The sequence below is a fragment of the Podarcis gaigeae genome (assembly GCF_964106915.1).
Source record: "Podarcis gaigeae genome assembly, chromosome: 14".
In the NCBI taxonomy this organism is placed as follows: Eukaryota; Metazoa; Chordata; class Lepidosauria; order Squamata; family Lacertidae; genus Podarcis; species Podarcis gaigeae.
The window spans coordinates 29,330,800-29,352,601 of record NC_139690.1 but is presented as its reverse complement, the minus strand read 5'-3'; the positions used below and the strand labels follow the sequence as shown (position 1 = coordinate 29,352,601).

Genomic DNA, 21,802 nt, shown 5'->3' with positions numbered 1-21,802 from the left:
GAAGGTGGTAAAAATGCTCCAAATAAATGATTCAGTGCAGTGTGTCATTAATATTTTCTCTCAGCCTACAATAATTGTGGTTGTATGAAGTATGGTGAATGCTGACATTCACATGAAGGTTAACAGCCCTCAGGCAAATGCTGGGAATGTCTGCAAACTCCGAAATGCTGGCGATTGTTTGAAAAACATAGGATTGAATAATGAATTGTGTGTGTGTGTGTGTGTGTGTGTGAGAGAGAGAGAGAGAGAGAGAGAGCCATTCACAAGACCTATCTTGGACTGTTAGTTTTTAAGTTCTACAAGACTCTTTATTGTTTTTGTTGCAACAGATTAGCACAGATTCTCTTCTGAAATGTGAATTTAACATTTGCTATGTTTGAGGCTTTCAGTTTAACATATGCAGATACCACTGGAGGGTGGTTCATTAGGGTGAGCCTTGGTCTGCCCTGCCCAGCCCTACCTTCCTGCCTTCTGACAACCAGTCCAGAGGGTAGCAATGCCTATCAAGTTCTTCCTTTATAGCCCCAGTTCTGCCCTGGTAGAACTCAGCAGTTCTACACTGAACTCACTCATTGGCTCTGGCTCCCCCTACTGTTGACCTCCTTCCTTAAACTCTACCAGACTCTGTGAACAACAGCCACCCACTGACTGATACATAAATATATGTGATAACTTCAGCAGTGCCACCCAACCACATAACACACTGTAAAGCAGTGGCAGTCTGATCACTCCCAAATCATCTGCTTCTTGTTTTTAATAGATCCCATGTGGTTCATCGATGCCTTTACAGTTGCAAAGCAGGAGGAGGGCACATTCAAGATTACAGATTACAGATCTTGAATGAAGACTGAAGGCATAACTGAGGTTGGGGTAAGCTGCAGCTTGTCTTCATACCCTTGCAGAAGCCTCTGCCAAAGATGCCAAAGGTTATCTCCAAAACAGCAGCGCATCACAGGAACACATCAGACAACCTTCAAGCAGTAAAGCAGAGCTTTCCAAACTTTTCGTGTTGGTGACACGCTTTTTAGACATGTGAAACAGTCATTCAGTTTTACTAGCAAACTGAAGGTTAAATAAACCCCTTTCCAGCCCCGGGATGAGCGCGGGGAGCATTCGCACAACACACCTACACACTGCAGCCGACACACTAACGTGTAGCGACACACAGTTTTGAAAGGAAGTGGTTGCTCCGTAGGGAAGAACTAGGAGCACTGATGTTGCTGGAGTCAGCGATGCTGCAAATGTGTGTGCGTGTGCGGGGGGATTGCTGTGTTTGCTGGCAGAGGCTGGTCCAAGTAATCGTTAAAGAAATTGGAGTTCTTGTTGAAAATACACTGAAAATGATATACCAAGAGCTCTGGCCACAAGTTTCAATATAAGGAATAATTCCTACTCGAGAGTTGAAAAGAAAAACGTGTATATTCTGCTAAGAATAACAGTTTTAAACTAATAGTAAATTTAAACACAACGTGTAAGTACGACAGTTTTAAGGTAATAGTAAATTTAGATACAACGTTTAAGTGCAGAGATAATGTAGTTTCAAATATGCAGTGATATAGTATAAAGGTACATAAAATACCAGTACACAACAATTGTTTTATACAAGTCTCAATGGCAGTCAAAAAGAGTCCATATTATATAAAATCAGAATAAAGAATAAAGAATCAAATAGGGCCAAAAAGAAGTATCCGGAGTGTGAATCAGATGTACGACTCAGTAGTGGTGACCAGGACAGGGCCCTGTAAACGCCTTTTTTTTTTGAGGACTATAAATCTGTTGGAAGTCTATATCATTCCATTCTTTTATGTTTCTTTTTCAACATGCGTCTTAGATAATTGAATCCAAGTTTTCTTACGCACAGAGAAACGCAAGAAAACTTGGATTCAATTATCTAAGACGCATGTTGAAAAAGAAACATAAAAGAATTGAATGATATAGACTTCCAACAGATTTATAGTCCTCAAAAAACCGAGCTGAAGAAGGCGTTTACTTATATCTTAAGAAATGTTGTAATATTGATGAATGTTAAAATGTCAAGCTAAAGGAAAATATGGAATTACAGCTGTAATTGACTGATAGATTAATTACCAGAAGAAATTTAAAAAGACAATAAGTGATTAATTAACCGATCTGAAGGGTTGTTGAAGATACATTTAAAATAGGGAAGCAGAGAAGGGGAGGGAGGGGGAAGTCCGAGAAGTAAGGTTATGAAAAAAAAAAAAAGATTTGAAATTATACATGTTTATATGTTGGTGTTTGTTTGTGTGTGTTGACTGTTTTGTTTTTATTTGTGTGGAAAATTAATAAAAAATTATTGAAAAAAAAGAAAAAAAGAAAGGTCTTCAGTCTGAGCAGGCTGAAAGCAAAGAGTAAGGTTACTGTAAATTCCGTCATAGAGCTTCAGTATGCTGATGACAACGTAGTGTGTGCATGCTCAGAGGATGACCTTCAAACCATCCTAAATATCTTTGCAGAAGCTTACAAAAAGCTTGGCCTATCACTCAACATCCAAAAAACCAAAGTGCTACACCAACAAGTACAAAATAACCCCTCTGCAGCGCCACAAATCCAACTCAATGGTGTAAGTTGGAAAATGCCAATCACTTCTCCTACCTAGGCAGTTATCTTTCCACAAGGGCCAACTTTGATGCCAAAATCCACCATCGCCTGAGCTCTGCGAGTACGACTTTCTCCCAATTGAAGTGCAGACTGTTTGAGGACCGGGACATTCGCAGGGAAACCAAAATGTTTGTTTACAAAGCTATTGTACTGCCAACCCTACTACATGCTTGTGAAACATAGACCACATATAAACACCATCTCCATCTCCTCAAAAGATTTCATCGATGGTGTCTCCGAAAAATTGTACACATCACTTGGTAAGACAGGCAAACTAATATCAGCGTACCAGAAGAAGCAAAGATCACCAGTGCTGAAGCAATGATTCTTCAACATCAACTTTGCTGGACTGGTCATGTTGTGTGGATGCCTGATGATCGTCTTCCAAAGGAACTACTCTATTCCGAATTTAAAAATGGAAAGCGTAATGCTGGTGGTCAACAAAAGAGGTTTAAAGTCTGTCTCAAGGCAAATCTTTAAAAAAAGTAGTATAAACACTGACAACTGGGAAACACTGGCCTTCGAGCGCTCCAGTTGGAGAACAGCCTTTACCAAAGGTGTCATGGACTTTGAAGACACTCGAACTCAGGAGGCAAGGGAGAAACATGCTAAGAGGAAGGCACGCTTGACAAATCCTCACCTTGATCAACTCTCGACTGGAAACCAATGTCCCCACTGTCGAAGGACGTGTGAATCCAGAATTGGCCTCCACAGTCACTTACGACTCATTGTTAAAACCGTGTTTATGGAAGACAATCTTACTCGGCCAAGAGTGATCACCAAAGATAAGAGAGAGAGATAGAATGTTTGCATGTTAGCTACTTTATTTATTTACTGCCACGATAATTCCGTCTCTGTGCAGAAAAGGCAACTCCTGGCTTCCCTGTGAGCTCCCTGATGCGACGGAAGTTTTGGCGGGAAGTCCCGAGGAGCCGAGCAAGAGGAAGCGGGCTCGGGCCTGGGCCTTCGAGAGCCAGCGCCGAGGGGAACTGGGCCGCACTGAAAGCTGCCCGGCTGGCAAGAGTGGCCGAAGAAGCCGCCGCCGCCGCCGCCCCTTTACGCTATTTGCCTCTCTTCTTCACTGAGGGAGACGGAGGAGGGGGAAAAGAGGCCTTTGCCAGGACCAAAGATGGCGGCGGCCGAGAGAAGGGTAGGCCGGCTGGCCCCGCGGTTGCCCGCAACCAGCATGGCGGCGCCGGCTTCCTGCGTGCCCGTCTCGCCGCGCGGGCTCCGCCCCGCCCGCCGCCGCCTCAGCCTGAGCAGCAGCAGCAGCAAGAGGAGGAGGAGGAGGAGCAGCAGCTCCGGCTCCTGCACGGCTGTGCCGCCGGTGAAGCTCCCAGGCGCGGAGGCTGGGCTGCGGGAATGAGGCGCTGGTAGGCCCGGGGGGAGAGGGCGCCATGTCGGGCCGGGTGAGTGGCGCTGCGGCGGTGGCGGCCCCGGTGCTGCCCGCCACCGCTTCGCCGGTGGTGGTGGCGGCGGCGGCCAAGGAGAAGCGCTCCTTCAGCAAGCGGCTGCTCTTCCGGGGCCGGGTGGGCGGCGGCGGCGGGTCCGGCACTGGGGGCTCGGGCTCCTCCTCCTCCAGGTCGCTGGGCGGATTCATGAGCCGCGTGCTGAAGACGCTCTCGACGCTCTCCCACCTGGGCACCGAGCACGGGCCCGCCGCCACCACCGCCCGCCACGGACACCCCCCCGGCGGCAGCAGCCTGGGCCGCTGCTTCCAGCCCAGCCCGGAGCCCGAGCCGCCGCCTCCCCCGTCGCCGCCGCCGCCTCCGCAGCCTCCCGCCACCCAGGAGCTGATCTCGCCGCCGCCACCGCCGCCGCCGCCGGGCTCCTCGGCGGGGTCGTTGCTGCTGCCGGCCGTGCCCGGCGTGGCGGGGCTGCGCAACCACGGCAACACGTGCTTCATGAACGCCATCCTGCAGTGCCTCAGCAACACTGAGCTCTTCGCCGAGTATCTCGCCCTCGAGCAGTACCGCGCCGCCAACGCCGCGGAAGCCGGGGACGGAGGCAGAGGCGCCGGCGGAGAGGAGGAGGAGGAAGAGGAGGGCGGCGGCGGCGAGAGGGACGTGCCAGCCGTGGCCCCCGCCCGCCCGCCGGAGCCCGCCCCGGACAACTGCAAGGGCGAGGTGACGGAGCAGCTGTCGCACCTAGTGCGGGCCCTCTGGACGCTCGAGTATACGCCGCAGCACAGCCGGGAGTTCAAGGTGAGGGGCTCTCCTGCTCCTCTGCCGGCTCCTAGCAGCCACTCCGCAGGGGAAGCATCTAATCTGGCCAGGGTCCCCTGTTCAGAGGCACCAAGAGCAGCAGCAGCAGGGCCAGCGCATCACCTGCAGCACCTAAAAATAATCATCAGATGCCCTGCTTGCTTGGAAGGCATGCCGTGCTGTGCCCTGGGTACTCTTGGCAAAGGTGTCATTCCCTTGGGTTAGACCTGACATTTAGACTGTAAGCTCTTTGGGGCAGGGAGGTGCGTTGGTTGTTCTTAGGATCCTCCCTCACCGGCATCTATGGCAGTGTGTTAATGATTTATGGTGGCTTCCAGAGGTGGTGTATTCCAGCTTCACAGGTACAGGTGCTGAGATCTGGTGGTGGAAAAGTGATACCTTTGTTTAATTCCTAGTTCAAGTCATCCCTTTATGCAACTTAAATGCCTCTATCAATCAGTACTTGGCATAGATGATTTATTTTCTTTCTACGTATAGGCTGGCTGATAGGAAACATCTGAGCAGATGCAGACTGCCATTTGTGATAACTGTAGTTTCTCTTCTGTTCCAGGGGTGAGCTCTGAGGAGTCTTGACTCATATTAAGACTGGCAGTGAATGAAGAATAGCAGAAAATACCTGCTTGGAATCTCCTTCAGGTGTTATCTGCAATTCTTATTGAGTGAGATGAGAGAAACAGTTCCGTTTACATCATTTAAATATGTTATTTGTTGGATCAACTTCCATAGGAGGGTATAAAGTTTGGAGTTGCACAGAGAATTCTGTCAGACCGAACAGAGGAGGGGTTACTTGCTAGGATCATAAGAGTTGGACTCCCACCCGGTTTAGTTCAGGAATCTTCACCATTCCTGGCATATGGGTGGCCATCCACTGCTTAAATGCCTCAAGTGTGGGAGAACCCACCAGCACTACCTGTGCTGCACCCCAATACCTTTTGTGTTGCAATATTTCTTTTAATGCTCAGTCAAAATTTGCTTCCTTGCAGTTTCTACCTATCAGTTCTAGTCCTGCTCTATGGAGCAACAAAGAATGAGTTTGCTCTATCTTCTTCATGGCAGAATGTTCAGGAATTTAGCACTGGTATGATTCTTAGTTAAACACACGTGTTTCTGGTAGTTCATAGATAGTAGCCCTGATTCCCTCTCTGCATAGGAACGTTGGAAGCAGCCCAACGCTGAATTAGGTTATTGTTTCATCTCACTCAATATTGTCTACACTGACTGGCAGTGGCTCTTCTGGGTCTAAGGCAGGAGATGTTCTCAGCCCTACCTGGAGATGCTGGGGGTTGAACTGAAGAGGCCCTTCCGCATGCTAACCAGATGCTCTACCTACCTAGCTACAACCTTTCCCCAGTGGCACAGCATCCTCTGCAGGCTTTGGTCTTGCTGTGTAGAGAGATGTGACTAGTGAGTTAGTTTATGCCTAAGATCCCCAAAAACCTGTGTGGAAAGATAAGTGTGGTGTGTGTATCAGAGAGAAAGAGACATACATGCTAGTCAGTACTCCTGGCTTATGAATAACACCTGAGCAATGATGCTTCACAGTTGACTCTGATCATATCAAGACCCTGACTATGACTGTGATGCCTACTCTGCCTCATTTTAATATTGGGTGATGGAAAAACTGCAACTTCACACAGTTCTGTTGTCAATTGTTGTGGTTTTTCTTTTTTTTTTCTTTTTTTGAGGCAAAGCTGGTGGCTCCCTTGGTAACTCAAATTGGAGACAAGTAATTGTATAGGAACAATTGAACTAGTCTTGTTTCCTATTTACCCTTTTGGTAGATGACAAGCAGTCCTAAGCATGCCTACTCAGAAGTAAACCTTATTTAATTCAATGTGGCTTACTCTTAGTCAAGTGGGGTTAGGAGTTCAGCCTTAGTTAGCAAAGTTCTGGGTTGGAAAATGGTTGCGCTTGGTCAACAGATTAGTCATTTATTTTCTCTTGATTTTTTTTTTCAGGGTGGGGGGCTGCTCTTCCACTTTGTACCCTCTGGTCATGGATGAGGCTTCCTGGCTGCTCAACAAGGGCTGCTTAGAATGGACCTTGCTTCCAGGGTACTGTTTGTTTATGATTTGGTGCTTGGGACAATGAGGAGATTGTTCATTGCTTGTTTTTAATGATTGGATCAGGAGAATATGGAACACTTTTCAGCAGAGCTGCTTCTCTTTTAATCTCATGATGTTGGAAAACAAGTGGGGTGCCAGGTTTCAGGAGGCTACCCACTGTTTACAAGAGCCAAGAGTCTACTGTTGTGTGCAAGAAAAGAGGGAGCCCGGGTTTGTCCCTAGCAAACTATGAAGTCAAATTGCCATAAACAGTGGATCTAGTGCAGCTATACTGGTTCAAGCTCAACAAGGCGTGTTAATGTTCTCAGTGGATTGCTGAGATTTTGAAAAGGGCTTAACTGTTTGTGTGATATTTGCCATTTTTTGGAGTGAATTGATTCAGTCTTGTTTCAGCAATTTTGATCACCAGTGGAAGAGACTTACTTAAATTATTCTAACATTTGTTCTAATTGTTTCAAAAACAACTTTGATCATGTTGTATTTCAGATTTTTCCTTAGAAAGTGTGTTTATTTGTTGTTGCCAGCATTAAAACTCACAGAAGCAGCGTTTTTGCACTTTCTAGGCACTAGTAGTCGAAATACTTGCACAGATCCCTCATGGGGGAGGAGAACAACTGTGAAATTAATAAAAGAGGAGGAAGCAATGTTGGTTCATTGTGGGCAATGCCTTTATTAAGACCAGCCAAAATGTCATAAAATAGTGATCATGGGATTAATTACTCTCTACTTCTCAGTACACATGCAAGGGTACTTGTCAATACCTTTTTACTTGAAGATTTATTTGAATAGGTTTGAACATTGAATATTTCCTCCACTTAGTGTGTGCCCTAACTGCCTACCAGGCAGTTCATGGGTGCAGCTGTTGCAGCATGGAGATTGTAACGTAGCTCACTCTGCCTACAGAATGGCTGCAGGTATCAGTCACTGGCCACTGGGATTATTTATGTTTCTTGCCAGGATGCTCTGGGACCTACTGTGTTAATGGGAAAGCTGTTAAATAAACTGTGTTAAGGGCTCAAGCTGGCCAGTTCCTCCCCTCTTCGACCCTTTTCCCTTTAGCTGACACCATTGACATTCTGTGGCTCAGCTGTCCTCAGCTTTCCAGAGGTCATGGAAGCTCATTGCACCCTGTTGCTTTATTCTTATAAAACTAATACAGTGCAGTTATCCAACCATTACCTTGTTATTGTTTCCAAACTGATGGGCATGGAAATAACCATCCTGGTCAGATTTAAACAAAACCCACAGATTTCTATCCAAACTGTTCCTTCCTGAAGCTTTAGAATGGCGCCATATTTGACTTGGTGTTTTGAGCAGGAATGGTGACTGTTGTTAGGTTGCCTGGGGAAGAGATAGTTGCTGCTTAGAGCTTGGTGACAACTTAGAGGCTAACATTTTTATGGTAGCCTAAGCTGGTGAAGTGGGCTTTCTGCTTGGTCTTTAAGGAGCCACAAGAGTTTGGGATGTTGGCTGCAGCAGACCAGCATGGCTGCTACTCTGGAAACAGCTGTTTCCAGCTGAGGCTTCACCTTCATGTGATGCTTTACTTTCATAGGATCTTCCTGCTGAAGACGGGGAGCAATTTATTCTTGGAAACTGAACTGAAAGGCAGTTTCTAACCATAAAGGATGGATGAGTGGATGAATGAATAAATAGAGAGGAAAAAAGAGGAAACTGATCTTACTTTATCTCGGGGGGAAATAATCTGTCTGGTTTTTCTCCAAAGAGCTGAAACATGGCAGTCATACTACTAGCCAGGGTGGATAAAAATAATTTCAAAAAAAGTGATAAGATTTTTTCCTTGATAAGCATTTCCCTTTTAAGATTATCCTAATGTAAAATCAAATGTAAATGTAATGTAGACTCAGCTTGTGACACTTAAGAAACTTCATTAAATCTGCTTGTAAAGAAAGAACTGGGAGGTGATAGATACCCTTGTTGGTCATTGTGCAGCACAATTGTTCATGCACTTATTAAGGCTTGATTAAAGCTCAGCAGGAAAGCCAGCCTCAGGCTGTGGGCTAGTGCTAGCTGTCTTGGCACTGAAGTGACTCTTTGGTGATTTTCTGTAATTCTAGGTTTCCAGTTTTTGGAGGGGGACAGCAAAGGGAGTATTTCATTTGGAGCAGTTTTGTTACCATAGATTCTATGGTGTCTGATTTATGTTTATTGTAGCAACTTTGAATATTTAGTGGAGCTTTTAAACTATTAAATACGGTTCACAAGGTCAGAAACTCAACTGGGCATTTGCTGTATCAGTGGTGATAGCTTTTATGCAGGGTCCCCACTGGTTTGCTGAAGATGCATCACAGAAATAGTTACTTCGCTTGAACCAAATGCACAAGAAAAAGATGGATGAGAAGAGGTTCATGACACTGTGAACTTTAAAGCTCTTTAAGGTCTTTGTGGCTACAGAGTATTGGCACATTGAGGCCTGTTATGTGCTCCAGTCAGTGGCTGGATGCTCGACCACTGCTTCCTTCTCTTTTTGAGGAAGCTGGTTGCCTGTAGTGGTGGAATTTTGCCACTTCCACCTTGAGCAGTTGGTTGTGGTGTGCTTTCCTTCCCAGGAGACAGCAGCCGTAGTGCTAGTTGGGAGGCACATTCTTTCCACACTTCCTTGCCTGCCGGCCTCCTCACTCATGCTGCTGCCCCCTCCTGCTACTGTTCCCCACCAGGAGGAGGAGGAGATGGCGGCAGTGATTACATGGTGAGCCTGGCGTGCTTTAGCACATACCAACATTATATTTCTTCACATGTTACACACCTGCAAGTACATCAGGAAACAGAGCTAGAAGCATGGTTTTAGTACTGGGCCTTGTTACCATAGACCTGTGTGTCTCCTACATGTCCTTTTCATTTTGTGCTGTTCCTCTTGAGAGAAGGAGGGAGGAGAGGATGTGCTGTCCTCCTTTCAAAGGAGTGGAAGCCCCTTTTAAACTGTTCAGGAGAATGCTGCCAAAGAATGGCTTCTCTTTCCATTTCCAGGGTGCCTCTACCCAGTATGGAAAGCTGGATAGTTTATTCTGTTAGGAGGGTAGCTTCTGTATATCGTATGCTGGAGCAAAATGAGAGTCTTGTAGTAATGTAAAGTCTATCTAATTTATTATGTCATGGACTGGAAAGCCTCTGCCATATTAAATTTGTTAGTCTTTCAGGTGCTATTAAGGCTCTGTTGTTGTGCTGGTTTCCTTCTCAGTGTGGCAGGAGCAGGGAAGGAGCGAAGTGCCTGCGGTTGAATAACCATGCACCAGCAACCGCTTGCTCACACTAATCCATAGCTTGTTTTAAATATGGTTTAATGTGATGTGCTAACTAGAACACTATGTAGAAAGCAGACTTGGGAATACGGCTCATTATTTAATTGAATGTTATCATTTTGTAATGAATGGAGTCCCTGAATGAACAATGCAAAACTTAAGTATATGGTCCTGGAAAATGCTTACAGTAATTCTTATTACTGTTACTTCCTTTTCCCATCTACTGTAAATGGCTATCAGGTGTGTGGAATGTCAGGCCCTCCAGATGTTGCTGAACTACAGCTCCCATCATCGCATGCCATTGTCCATGCTTGTTGGAGCTGATGGCAACACCTGGAGGGTCAAAGGTTCCCCACGCATAATATAGAATTGTTACTCTGGTTCTGTTCCTCTGGCTTTGTTGAAGTTGGCCAAGCCAAGAGGGTGCACTTGGTTTTTCTGTAGCCAGGTAGCTTTGCAAGGTTGTCAGGAGTAAAATGGGCTTCCCTCTCATAAGTGAGTAGGGCTGTTGAATGAATAAGAATTTTGTTTCCTGTATTGTCATTGTCAAAGTCTGTTTCAAAAGGCTCCTTTTTGCAAGACAAGATTGCTTTAACCTCCCTGTCTTTGTCAGCTATTTCAGTCAGTTGTATTCTGCCTACCTAAACATTTTCTTGGTCTTTTCAGTTGGATACAGAGAAGACTCCAATTCCTGCCCTGAATTTGTCGGTAGCAGCTAAATATGTGCCTCTTTGTATGCCAGAATGAGGGAGATTCCTGTAGCTCTGTGTAATAAGCACATCGGTTTCCTCTTGAATGGTCTTCCTCCATAGGCTGCAGGTAGCTTATGTTTTAAAAGTTCTACATTCAGGTTTCCCTCCCCCCACCCCCAGTGCAAGTTCTATCATTCTATCTGTGAAACGGAATCAAATAAAGAAATAAACCCCATCACCTGTTTTTAGACCCTTTGAAGTTGAACCCCATTCTAAAAATGCCCTTCATGATCTTGTTTAATAGAGAGTTCAGAAATGTTTGATCCCTGCGTCTAGCTGCATGGGGATCTGCGGATCTGTGGATTGGAGCAAACAGATACCAAAGACCCTAACAGCCACTGCAAGTTAAGTGCTTGACAAGAAGTGGTCCTCCTGGATGTGGGTCACAGAATGCAGAATGAGGACCTTGTGGATTTTAAACCACACATCCAATGGAGAGGCAAATATGAAACTTAAAGGGCTCATTATCATAAATAAACCCCGATCATCAATTTTTGTCTCCTTGAGTGCTGAGAGAGGAGGCGAGTCTGATTCTGATTTGGGTCATACTTTGTTTTATGTACACTTTTGATTGCTTTCATAGGATTAACTGCATACATTGTTTGTCCAGGGATGTTACTGTGCTTAACAGTTGGCAAATTCTGTGATTGATGGGATTGTTTTTGCTTACCAACAGGTTAGCAAACTATTGTTTAGATGTTTCAGTAAACATACTGGTTAATGCAGAGATTGGGAACTGCAGGCGAAGCAAGTAATTTATTGTTTTAAAGTACCTTTGTAAAAAAATAGAAAGCAACTTTCTCTAATAGTTTCCTGTCTTTAACAGTCTGTAAACAATGCACAGGGTAAGAGTTCCTGGATTAATAGTGGAAAACTACAGTTCCACCCTGGGGCTCAGAGGTTCTCAGTAAACTCCTGCAAATATTCTATGGTAGGATGTAAAGTTTATCTTGCAATCTTTAGGCAGGTAGCAGTGGAAGTGTGTGTAGCTTGTCAGGGCTGACCCCCAAAATTCTGCTTCCCAAGGGGAACTGGCCATGCCCTCCCCCCCACCTGAGAGTAGCAGGCCTGCACCTACCAGCCTACTCTGCCTAATGGTAGGGCTGGTCTTGGGGCTTGTAGCAGAATGATACGAGACTGACAGTGCCATCCTGTGCTTCATGTGGGATCCTGCAGTGTTGTTCCCTGTCGTTCTTCCCTTTGCTGTTTGGGCACCTTTGTCGTGCTGCTGCCAGTGTACCTCATCTTGTTTTCCCAGGCTAGAACAGGGAGGCAGAGGGGTTTCCTGTTTTGCCATCACGTGATCAAGGAGCTTGGGTATCTTGGCGAAGCATCAGCCGAGGATGCCCCCTCTGGGTCAGTGGTGTGCTGCTGGTTTTACATGGCATGCTCTCTGGGTATTCTGAGAACACAGCAGCCTCCCCGCACTCTGCCTCAGTGTTGGAGAGGGAAAGGGACTGCTACAGAATTGCCAGTGCTGTTGCTTCCCATCTCTGCAACTCTTGTGTTCTTATGTATTTTAATTACTGTTTTTCACTGGATTTTTTAATTGCTTCTATTTTGTAACATTGTTTTTAAACGTTGCAAGTGGCCTTGAATCCCAAAGTGGGAGAAAATGCGGGATATAAATAATGCAGTAACATCAAAGCTGAGAAGGAGGCTCAGCTTGTGACAGCAGCTCCCTTGCCTGAGTGAATGTGGTAGACAGAGGTGTAGGTGCTTGAGATCCTGACAGTCTCCTTGAGGAGGCACAAGCATTTGGGACTTTATGCTAGATTAGCTTGGAAGTGGGCAGGATTTGAGGGTCGTCATGGGGAGGGTCAGGACTTAGTCAGGATCCTAAACTGCCTCAGATGTTGTCTCTGCCCTGCCAGTGAGTGAATATGAGGCTGGCAAAAGAGGTGGCATAAGCTGAAGTATTTCTTCTGTGGAGAGACGGAAAATGCTGACTCCTGACCACCCACACCTAATTGCTGCTCCGCTGAGCAGTTTGCAGGGGGGCAACTGCTGCTCTGACTTAGATGGGGCTGGTTTAGTTAAGTTGTGCCTGTAGATCTTTCCCTCCTTTTTGGGTTGGATATGTTGAGAGTTAAGATGCTTTTTATGCTTTCACACGGTACACAGCATTTATGGTTTTTAAGGCAGTGCAAAAACAGAGAGGAACTGGTGCTATTTTAATAGATACGGCAAATGTACAACTTCAGGGATGTGCAATAAACATGAAACTACTTGTGGTAGCGGTGGATTCTAGATTCATGTTTGCTTAGACTCCCTAAAACTTGATATTGATATCTAGGGTATTTCACTATTTCCTGCTTTCCATGCAATTTATACAAAATCTCTTGGATTGCTTTAGTTAACTCTAGTGGTTATTCTTTCTGCTTAAAGCTAAATAAAAAACACAAACCCATAACTACCTGAGATACATTGTGTGGAGCAAGAGTTATGTGCAGAATGCAAGCTAACTTCATCCGGCGACCTTGCTGACAAAGCAGAAAGGGGGGGAGTGTACAAGGGTCTGAAGGGGTCTTGATCATGTTACATGTTTAGGAATGGGGCCTAGTCCTGCTCTCCTTTGCTCATTCCCACTTTTTGGCAGACACGGCTTGGCGAGGCCTGTGCTTATTCCCGAGTTCTAATTAATTGCCAAGGAGCCAGTGTGATTTCCATCAACATTTGCATCTCTTGACTACACAGCCTTTCCTGCTTGTTGGGGTAGACAGAGGCAGTTTTTCTGATGGGTTCTTAAGGTTAAACTGCCTGTGTGAATGCACCCTGTTGTGATTTCCTTCTTCTCCTTTGAGTGTTACCAGATCTGTTCCTTGCAGCCGGCCTCTTCTGACTGCTCAGCATTTTTCTGCATGAGCAGTGCTACCTTCCCCCTCTTGTTTGTGGCTGTGTGGCAGCTGCACAAGGCTTTTTTTCCTGCCCATCAGTCCTCTTTCCTCACTGAGAAATGTGGGATGGTGACAAGCACTTACTGTGTATTCAGGAGGGGAAGCTCTGTGGTGCCTTTTGCCGTCTCCTTCCAGCTTGAGCTGCTGCCTGCCCCTGTGGCTAAGCAGCGGGTGCCACAATTGGGCCGGGTGGGATTTTTCAGAGTTGCCTGAGGATTTTCCAGCAAAATAACAAGAAGGGGGAATATCTAGGTTGCCTGGTGGTTCTGAAAATCCCTCTGCACCCGCCGCCTTAAATCTCCTCGGCTGACCTACATTATGGCTTGCTATTCTACCTGCTTGAGTGAGCCCAATGGCTATACTATTATGCCTGATTTCATGCTTACAAAAGCCATCTGTCTGTCCTTCAGCAGAGGTCCCATGGGTGGGAGCCGTTTTCACCCAGGGTGTGGTGGTGCTTTACATGGGAGATGGCTTCTTTTTAATAATCTTTTATATTTATATCATAGTGGTTCCTCTTGTTTTGCAGTTGTAAGCCTCCTGGGGTGTTGAGCCAGACTAAAATTCAGGATGGATTCTTGCCAGGGAAGCCATAAACTCAATCAATACAGTGACAAAATCTTCAAATTCCATTTTGTCTGTGTACTTAAGTAATGCCGGTCACTGTGTCCGTGCTCCAGGATGGGGGTGGTGCAGGGAGGAGTCTCCCTGTATCAATTCCTTGTGAGTGTGGCATTGGAGCAGGGTTCAAAGCTGATTGCCCTGAGTTAGTTACTCCCATGGAAAGATAGCTCAGCTGGTTGGGGTGTGGTGCTGATAACACCAAGGTTGCAGGTTCGATCTCCTCTCCTCATTGTCATCTGAGCACAAGAGTTTCTGGATTATCATTTCGCTGAATGCATACCGTGCTGAATGTTGAGTGGTTGGCAAAGCAGCATCCACTACAGCCTTCTTTTGCAGTCTAACTAGCTGAAACAAGATTTGGTGTAGGTCTTCCACCCAAGGCTGTTTTACTTTGATGTTGAACCAGCAGGAGGTAGTACACGCAATCAATGTATTCCACTATCAGTCTTAAGTTGTTGGGAGCTTTGCCTTTAGTGGCTTACTGGACCAGTTTCAAGAAGGACCAGATCCATGGGAAGTTTTCCTGTCCTTATGGTCTGTGTGATCCAATACTTGAACGCTTGATCAGTAGACAGATCCATTATGACACTGTCAGTCAATGAAGAGGCTCTCCAGTTGTGAGTTTGGTTAATGAAGAATCAGTGTCAAGTTCTGTAGCAGTGTCTTAACATCTTGTCAATGTTATCTGTCCACTTGCTGTTAGAAAAGGTATTTCCATTTAGTGCTGGATCAACTGTCACGGGGTAACTCGTTGGTGTGGAGGGCACAAACCAACCCGATCAGCTTACAACCAAGCTTGATCTCTACCCAGTGCATGGTACTACCTTCTGAGCCAGTTTTAAGATTTGTAGAATCACCTTCAGTGGCCTTCAGGCTCTTATCAATGCTGCTCTTCTTAATGAAATCTACAAAATTATTAGCAAAAACTCCAGCCTTTTTCCAGTGTGAAGTGGTAGAGATATCTTCCACCTGGCTCACTGCACACATATTAATTCTGTTCTGAGATGATGCTTGGGAACCGCTGATCTGAATTGTCTGCTTTGAGTGTAACTTTAGTTGTATCTTCCTGGCTGTCATAGAAGATGCTGTCAATTTCATCCTTCTGACAAAGGTAATCAGATTCCTGATCCAGGGATTTCATAACTTTTTCTTGGCCCTCTTGACTTTACTGTGATCAAGTCTCTTGTCTTCAGTGATCAAGCCAGCATCCAGAAAGGTGGCAGTGGTGGCACAAAGGCCAACACCTTATCCGATGTTCTACATAGCAACATTATGTATTTCTAATGTGTTGTACTCTGAGTTTTTATTTGATGTGGAAGTCGTACTTGTTTTTCTTAATGTCAACTCATAACTTCCACCATTTCCATCTTGGGCATCTTCATTTTCACTAGCAGAGAAAATTATTTCATGTCATGGTATTCAAGCATCCTACTTACTTCACTGCTTATATTCAGCAAGTCTTCTTCTCTCATCTTCTTGCCGCTTCTGCTTTGTGACTTGTCTGTTATGTTCAGGCAGATCTGGCAAGACAGTCTGATGTGGCCCAATCAAACCAGTATTCTCTCTCTGGCCTTTAATGAAAGCAAGTTCCTTCCCAGGGATCTTCATCTCCATAGGGCATGTATAGTTAACGTGAGCTTCTTTTTTGCAACCAGCATCTGTAGGGCAGTCAAATTCAGAGCAAAGAAAAATCTTACACTTGCAATTGAGGATATCAAAAAGCTTGTCAAGTTTTGACGTTTCGATTTTTATGCAATTTCACGTACTGTACATTTTTTTCACACTTATAAGACAACTCTAAAATTATTGGAAATTCATTAAAAAGTCAATATTCTATGTATTGTAGTTGTTTACTACGCAAAACTAAATTATATTAATTTAACCAAAATAGCTTTTGAATTCCCCGGTGATGTTATAACTTTTTAGCACCCCTCATTTTTGGAATGTGAAAGATGAAAAAAATAAACATGCTCTACTAGTCTAGTATCCCTTTCTCACAGTGGCAGACCAGATGCCTCAATGGTAAACCCTCAAACAGGATCTGAGCACAAGAGACCTCTCCCCTCTTGTTTCCAGAAACTGGTGCCTTGGTTGTCAAACATAATCCGTTCCAGGAGTCTGTTTGACTCCTGGAACCATTCAAAAACCAAGGCGTGGCTTCTGATTTGCTGCAGGAGCTTCCTGCACTCAGTCGTCAGCTGCGGAAGTTGCATTGGATGTTTGGCTTCTGAAAAATGTTTGCAAACCGGAACACTCACTTTTGGGTTTGTGGCATTCGAGAGCCAAAACGTACAAGTATAAAGGCATTCGAGAACCAAGGTACAACTGTATTTGAAAACATGGCTGCCTCCAGCTGTGGGGGGAGAGCATAGCCATTGTGGCTAGTAGCCCTTGGTAGCTTTATCCTCCTCCATGAATTTATCTCACCCTCTTAAAGTAATCCAATTTGGACATCATCACTGCCTCTTGTGGGAGTGACTTCCATAGTTTAACTATGTGTTGCATGAAGAAATTGTTTATTTTGTAGCCAAGGTTCCTCACACCTGCTTTAGGGGAAGTGTTTCCACATCTAGAACTGCCTAAACACAGTCTTCCTGAGCAGACAAAGCACCCACCAATAGTGCCTCCATCTTGTCCAGATTGAATTTCAGCTTATTGGCCTTTGCCCAGCTTCTCACTGATGTCAGACACCAGTTCAGCGTTTCCACTGCTTTACCTGACTTAGATGAAAATGAGAAGTAGAGTTTGGTGTCATCTGTGTATTGATGAAACCCTTCTTTGCAGTCCCTGGATGACCCCACAGTTTCATGTAAACATGGAAGAAGATTGGGCTGGGACGTGTGTGTAAAAGCAAGACAGAGCCCTTCAGGACCTCTTAGTGCAAATGTCATGGGGCTCAAGAACAGTCACCAGGCATCTGATTCTGATGTGAAGACCCACCCAGAAGAGTACAATGGTCAAAACCTTATGAGAGATCCAGAAGGACTAAGAGGGTTACTCACCCTCTGTCCTCTTCCATCAGTGTGACAGGCAGTTTGAGAACCAAAAGCAGGCCTGAAACTGGATTTAAATGAGTCTAGGTTGGGCCCTTAATCTCTGCAGGGATAGAGGAACAATTTGTATGGTTGCCAAAAGAGGCTGATCAAACTGCTTGGTTTCCATAGGGCTCCTGGGCTTTCCTTGGCAGGTGATCCTCTTGACGTCCTAGTTGACCTGTGGAATGGGGGGGAGGGGGATGACTCAGACAGAGGGCACAGTTGTCCCTGAGCATCCTCCCCTGCTTTTTACAGCCAAATAAGCTTAATTGTCCCAATAAAAGAAGGAAACAAGAGAGACAACTGCTGGAACAATGTTGGAGGAAGACTTCCATCTACATGAGCCCAGGAGCAGCTCTCCCCTCCTCATGTGATTGCCAGCAGCTGGTTTTCAGAGGTACATTACCTCTGACAGTGGAGGTAGAATGTAGCCATTGTGGCTAGCAGCCAATGAACTACAGCCTGGGTACTCTTTGTGCTTTGCCTTTCCTCTGCAAAGAAGTCACTCCTGGGATCAAGTCATGGCTGCTTCTTGAGGCCAGGCAGCTGCTTTTAGATCTGGCCTTCTTTGGGGATAAACTTACGTTTTCAGCACAGTGGGTTAGGCAGCACAGCTCCAGGAACTTGGTGAAAGTGTTGAGAAGCAAGCATTGTGTTGGTATTAGCAAGCTTTGCTGTGAGAGTGTTGCTGCACACTGGTATCTCCAAAAGCAAATGGAACAACTCAAAGATTGCCAAAGAATAGGAGGCCAACAGAAATCGATGTGTTTCAGCAACTGTGGCTGGATGTTGCTGTGCCAAACTGGCCTAAAAGCTTTTGCTAATGAGAGCTGTGATCTCTGAGGGGATCTCTGAGCTATAGCTGATGTCACCTATCCTGGCCACATGGTAGTTTGGCAGCCAAAGCATAGCAGTTAGTCTCCCAGTTGTGCACAGTTGATACTTGACTAAAATTTGGTCACTGGCTTGTTTCTGGAACTGGAATAGATAACAGCACAAAAATGTGGAACAACCCTTTTAAAAACACACAAATTGAATTGTATGTTCTCAGCAAAGTTGCAAGCAAAGTCTAAATTTAGCCTTCAACAGCCATCCTCTGCTTTTTCGTAATTCACACCTGCAGATGACTTTTCATTATGTTGGTGCTTAGTGCCAGAGAGGCAATGGCAAATTCTTTCCCCCTTTGGAGCTGACTGTCACACTTGGGAGGTGCCTGGTTTGTGGTTGAGTGGCAGGAGGCATTGGGAGATCAGTGATCCCAGTGGCCAAGCTCCTCTTGTTTTCCTGGCCACCAACTACATTCTCCTTTTCCCTGTTGCCTGGTGACTTTCTTTCTCTCTCTCTTTAGATAGTCAGGCTTGAGCAGCCACCTCGCTATGGGCACCTTGGATGTCAGCAGTATCATCCCATTAGATGCTGTGTGCTACAGCATGAGCAAAGCAGAGAAATTGCTTGCTGAATATCTGCTTCCTTTTTTTTTGATGGCAAGCTTCTAGGGCTCATGGTGGCAGAAGAAAGCTTAGAAAGTACAACTTAGTTGTATCTGACTTATTGCTTACAGGACAGGTAAAGCTGACCCCTGGGAAAAAAAGGTTATGTTTTGAGGCTGATGCTCCTTACTGCTGTGGAAAGGGTCAATCTTTGGGTGACTCCAGATGGTTAGTATTTTTTTTTTGGGGGGGGCAATGTTAGGAAATGTAGGTTTGTGGAACTGAAGTGGTTTTTAGCGCAGCGAATTAACTTTTTTTTTAAAAAAAGATGACAACCGTGGACTTTTTGCAGGAAAATACATTGTAAAGTGCAGGGGGAATGAAGAAAGACGTATATGCATCCCACAAGGAAAAGGAGGATAAATTCAGGATGAGTTCTCATTGTGGACTAACTGCAAACAAGGAGGAATCAATGCTCAAATTAGATATAATCTATTCTCCACGCAAATCTTCTGCAAGCAAATCAGGATGAATGTCCAATAAATAGGTTATCTGGAGGTGTCCCTTTTACTCTTCCTCTGTGCTCTGCTTTGGAAGGCTTCAAAGCCTTTCCCCCCCCACTCCATTCCTTCTACCCTTTGCAACCTCCAGATCCTTCTTGCAGTGTCATCCAGGAGGGGGCATTCCTATGACTTTGCTGGGCCATGTGCAAGGCATGCAGCCTGCAATAAACTGGGACATGCACACCGCCCCTTCTCTTTAGCTGTTTTGGGAAGCCTTGGAGTGATGTTGAGAATAATGGCTACCAAGGGGCTCCAAATGTCCATTAAGAGGATATTATCTGTCTTGGGGCTAAGCCCTTAACTGATTGGGGGGAGTGGGGCAGCAGGCAGCTTCTATTACAGATGTTCTGCTTGCACGACCAGATTGTAGTGTCTGATTTGCATTGGCTGTGATGTAGGAAGATTAATTTTAATAATGTGATACAAAAGCATCGTCAGCCTATGTGGGGGTTGTTGTTGTGAGTTGTGGGCAGGGAGGCTTGTTTTTTTTTTAAGGATTACAGGTCCCACCACCCATTGAGTTTAGTCCACTGGAAGGAATTATCTTGAGCTGGATGATCCAGGACTGTAATACTTTTCCTTTGTCTCCTGTCTTGTTTTCCAGCAGCTGATTGGGTGTGCCTCGGTGTTTGTATTGTGTTCAGTCTTGTGAACAGGATCATATCGCTGCTTAAGTGCGAATTCCAGAGCAGCCAATGAAATGCCTTTGTGTTACTGTGTTGTGTTGGACTCTGCTCTCTGTGTGGTGGGTTAGAGGTTGGGTAACTCCCCATATTATCCCTATCTGGTAGCTGAGGGAGACTGAATTAGCATCCATTTACATGAAGTGGCCTTCATTGGGTTGGTTTTGTGTTAAAAGAGCCTGAAAGGGCCACATTTCAGGAAACATACTTGAGTCCAGAAGCACTTCTAGGTTTGGAAATTGATTGTGTGGGTTGAAGTTGAAACAGGAACCCTGTTAGTCACCTGCATTTCCTGCAGTAAGCAGGTCAGCAAAACAGTGTGTGCCTGCATTTGGAGACCCTGACACCATTTCCATAAGCAGCAACATGTGTGTCTGTGTGTCATAGAGAGACCCCCCACCATACATATTTGTTACCTAAAACCCTGGACTACATGCATCAAACATACATTTGCCGCATAATTTGTGAAGTTGTCCATAGCTAACTTTCTACTTCACGTATTCTTTAAAATGCTGTTTTCCAGAGGGTCAGTAGATAGTAGGAAGAATGGATGTCTCTTGCAACTTGCTGGGCTGTTGCTGTTGTGTCACTACATAGGCAGCCTAGTCTGGAGCTTTGGATTTCAGTTGTGTTTATGAATGGCCAGGCCATTCTGTGGGGGCTGGCTCTTGCGTTTGTGGTACTTGTATACGGAACCCCCATGTGAGAAATTTACTGCTGGCCAAGTGTGAAAGGGGAGCATGTGCCTACATGCATGGAGGCCAGGGCTGAATGAGAGGCTGCTGAGAAATGCAGAGAGAGAAGCAGCTTTGGGAGGAGAGGGAAGTGGCCGCTTTTCCAGACTTGGTGGGAATCAGGACTACCTAACAAAGAGTTGCTAATCTCTTGGGATCTGTGTTAACCATCTTAAGCCCTTGTATTTTAGAAAGTACAGGAGGATGGAGAACGATGGATTACCTCAAACTTATGTGAGGTATTCCATCTCCTGATAGCATGGCTGGAAAGTAGATTAGCACATTGAGTTATGGTGTAGCTTTTAATCTTGGCAGCTGTCGATGTTTATCTCCAGGGGTCTCTAAACATAGGTGCCAGAGGTGACCAAGGAATTTGATTCTGGCAACTGGTAGCAAAAGCCTCCAGTAATAAGTCACATGAATAACAAATCTCTCTTTTAAAAAATAAATAAATAAGAAGCCACTATTAATGCAGGAAAGCAGAGTTTGCTTTTTCTTAGGTGGCACCAGGCTAAGATGTAGTATCTCTGCCAGGGGCTGGATGGAAGGGTTACCCCACTTGCTGCCCCTGTTGTGCTCCCCTCCCATGCAAACCTCTGGTCTCCCATCCAAGTACTAACCAGGCCTGACCTTGCTTAGCTTCCAAGATCAGGCGTGTTCAGGGTAGTATGGCTGTAGACATGCAAACCTCTGGTAATAATGGGTAATGACAAGATTGTAGCCTTGCCTGTTGACTGTTTCCTCTCGTGTTTCACAGAGGCTATGTAGCTGACTACTAATCCAGCTAGGATTTATGGGTCCAGTTTCACTTGGGACAAGCAAAGAGAACAATCCATACAATTATTTGGGGGGGGATACTTAAATTGCTTTAGGTCTATTTTGAATAAAGGGAGCTTTTTTCTTCCAGAACAGCT

General features: G+C 45.3%; 1 protein-coding gene across 1 annotated transcript in view; it reads left to right on the top strand.

The window, feature by feature from the left end:
- The first annotated feature begins 3,912 nt into the window (after nucleotides 1-3,912).
- Nucleotides 3,913-21,802, top strand: part of USP31 (ubiquitin specific peptidase 31) — a 36,137-nt gene continuing 18,247 nt past the window's right edge. Inside the window, exon 1 of the mRNA XM_083710792.1 lies at nucleotides 3,913-4,823. Coding sequence (XP_083566918.1) covers nucleotides 4,017-4,823 — 807 coding nt within the window. The 5' untranslated portion in view covers nucleotides 3,913-4,016. The remainder of the gene's footprint in view (nucleotides 4,824-21,802) is intronic.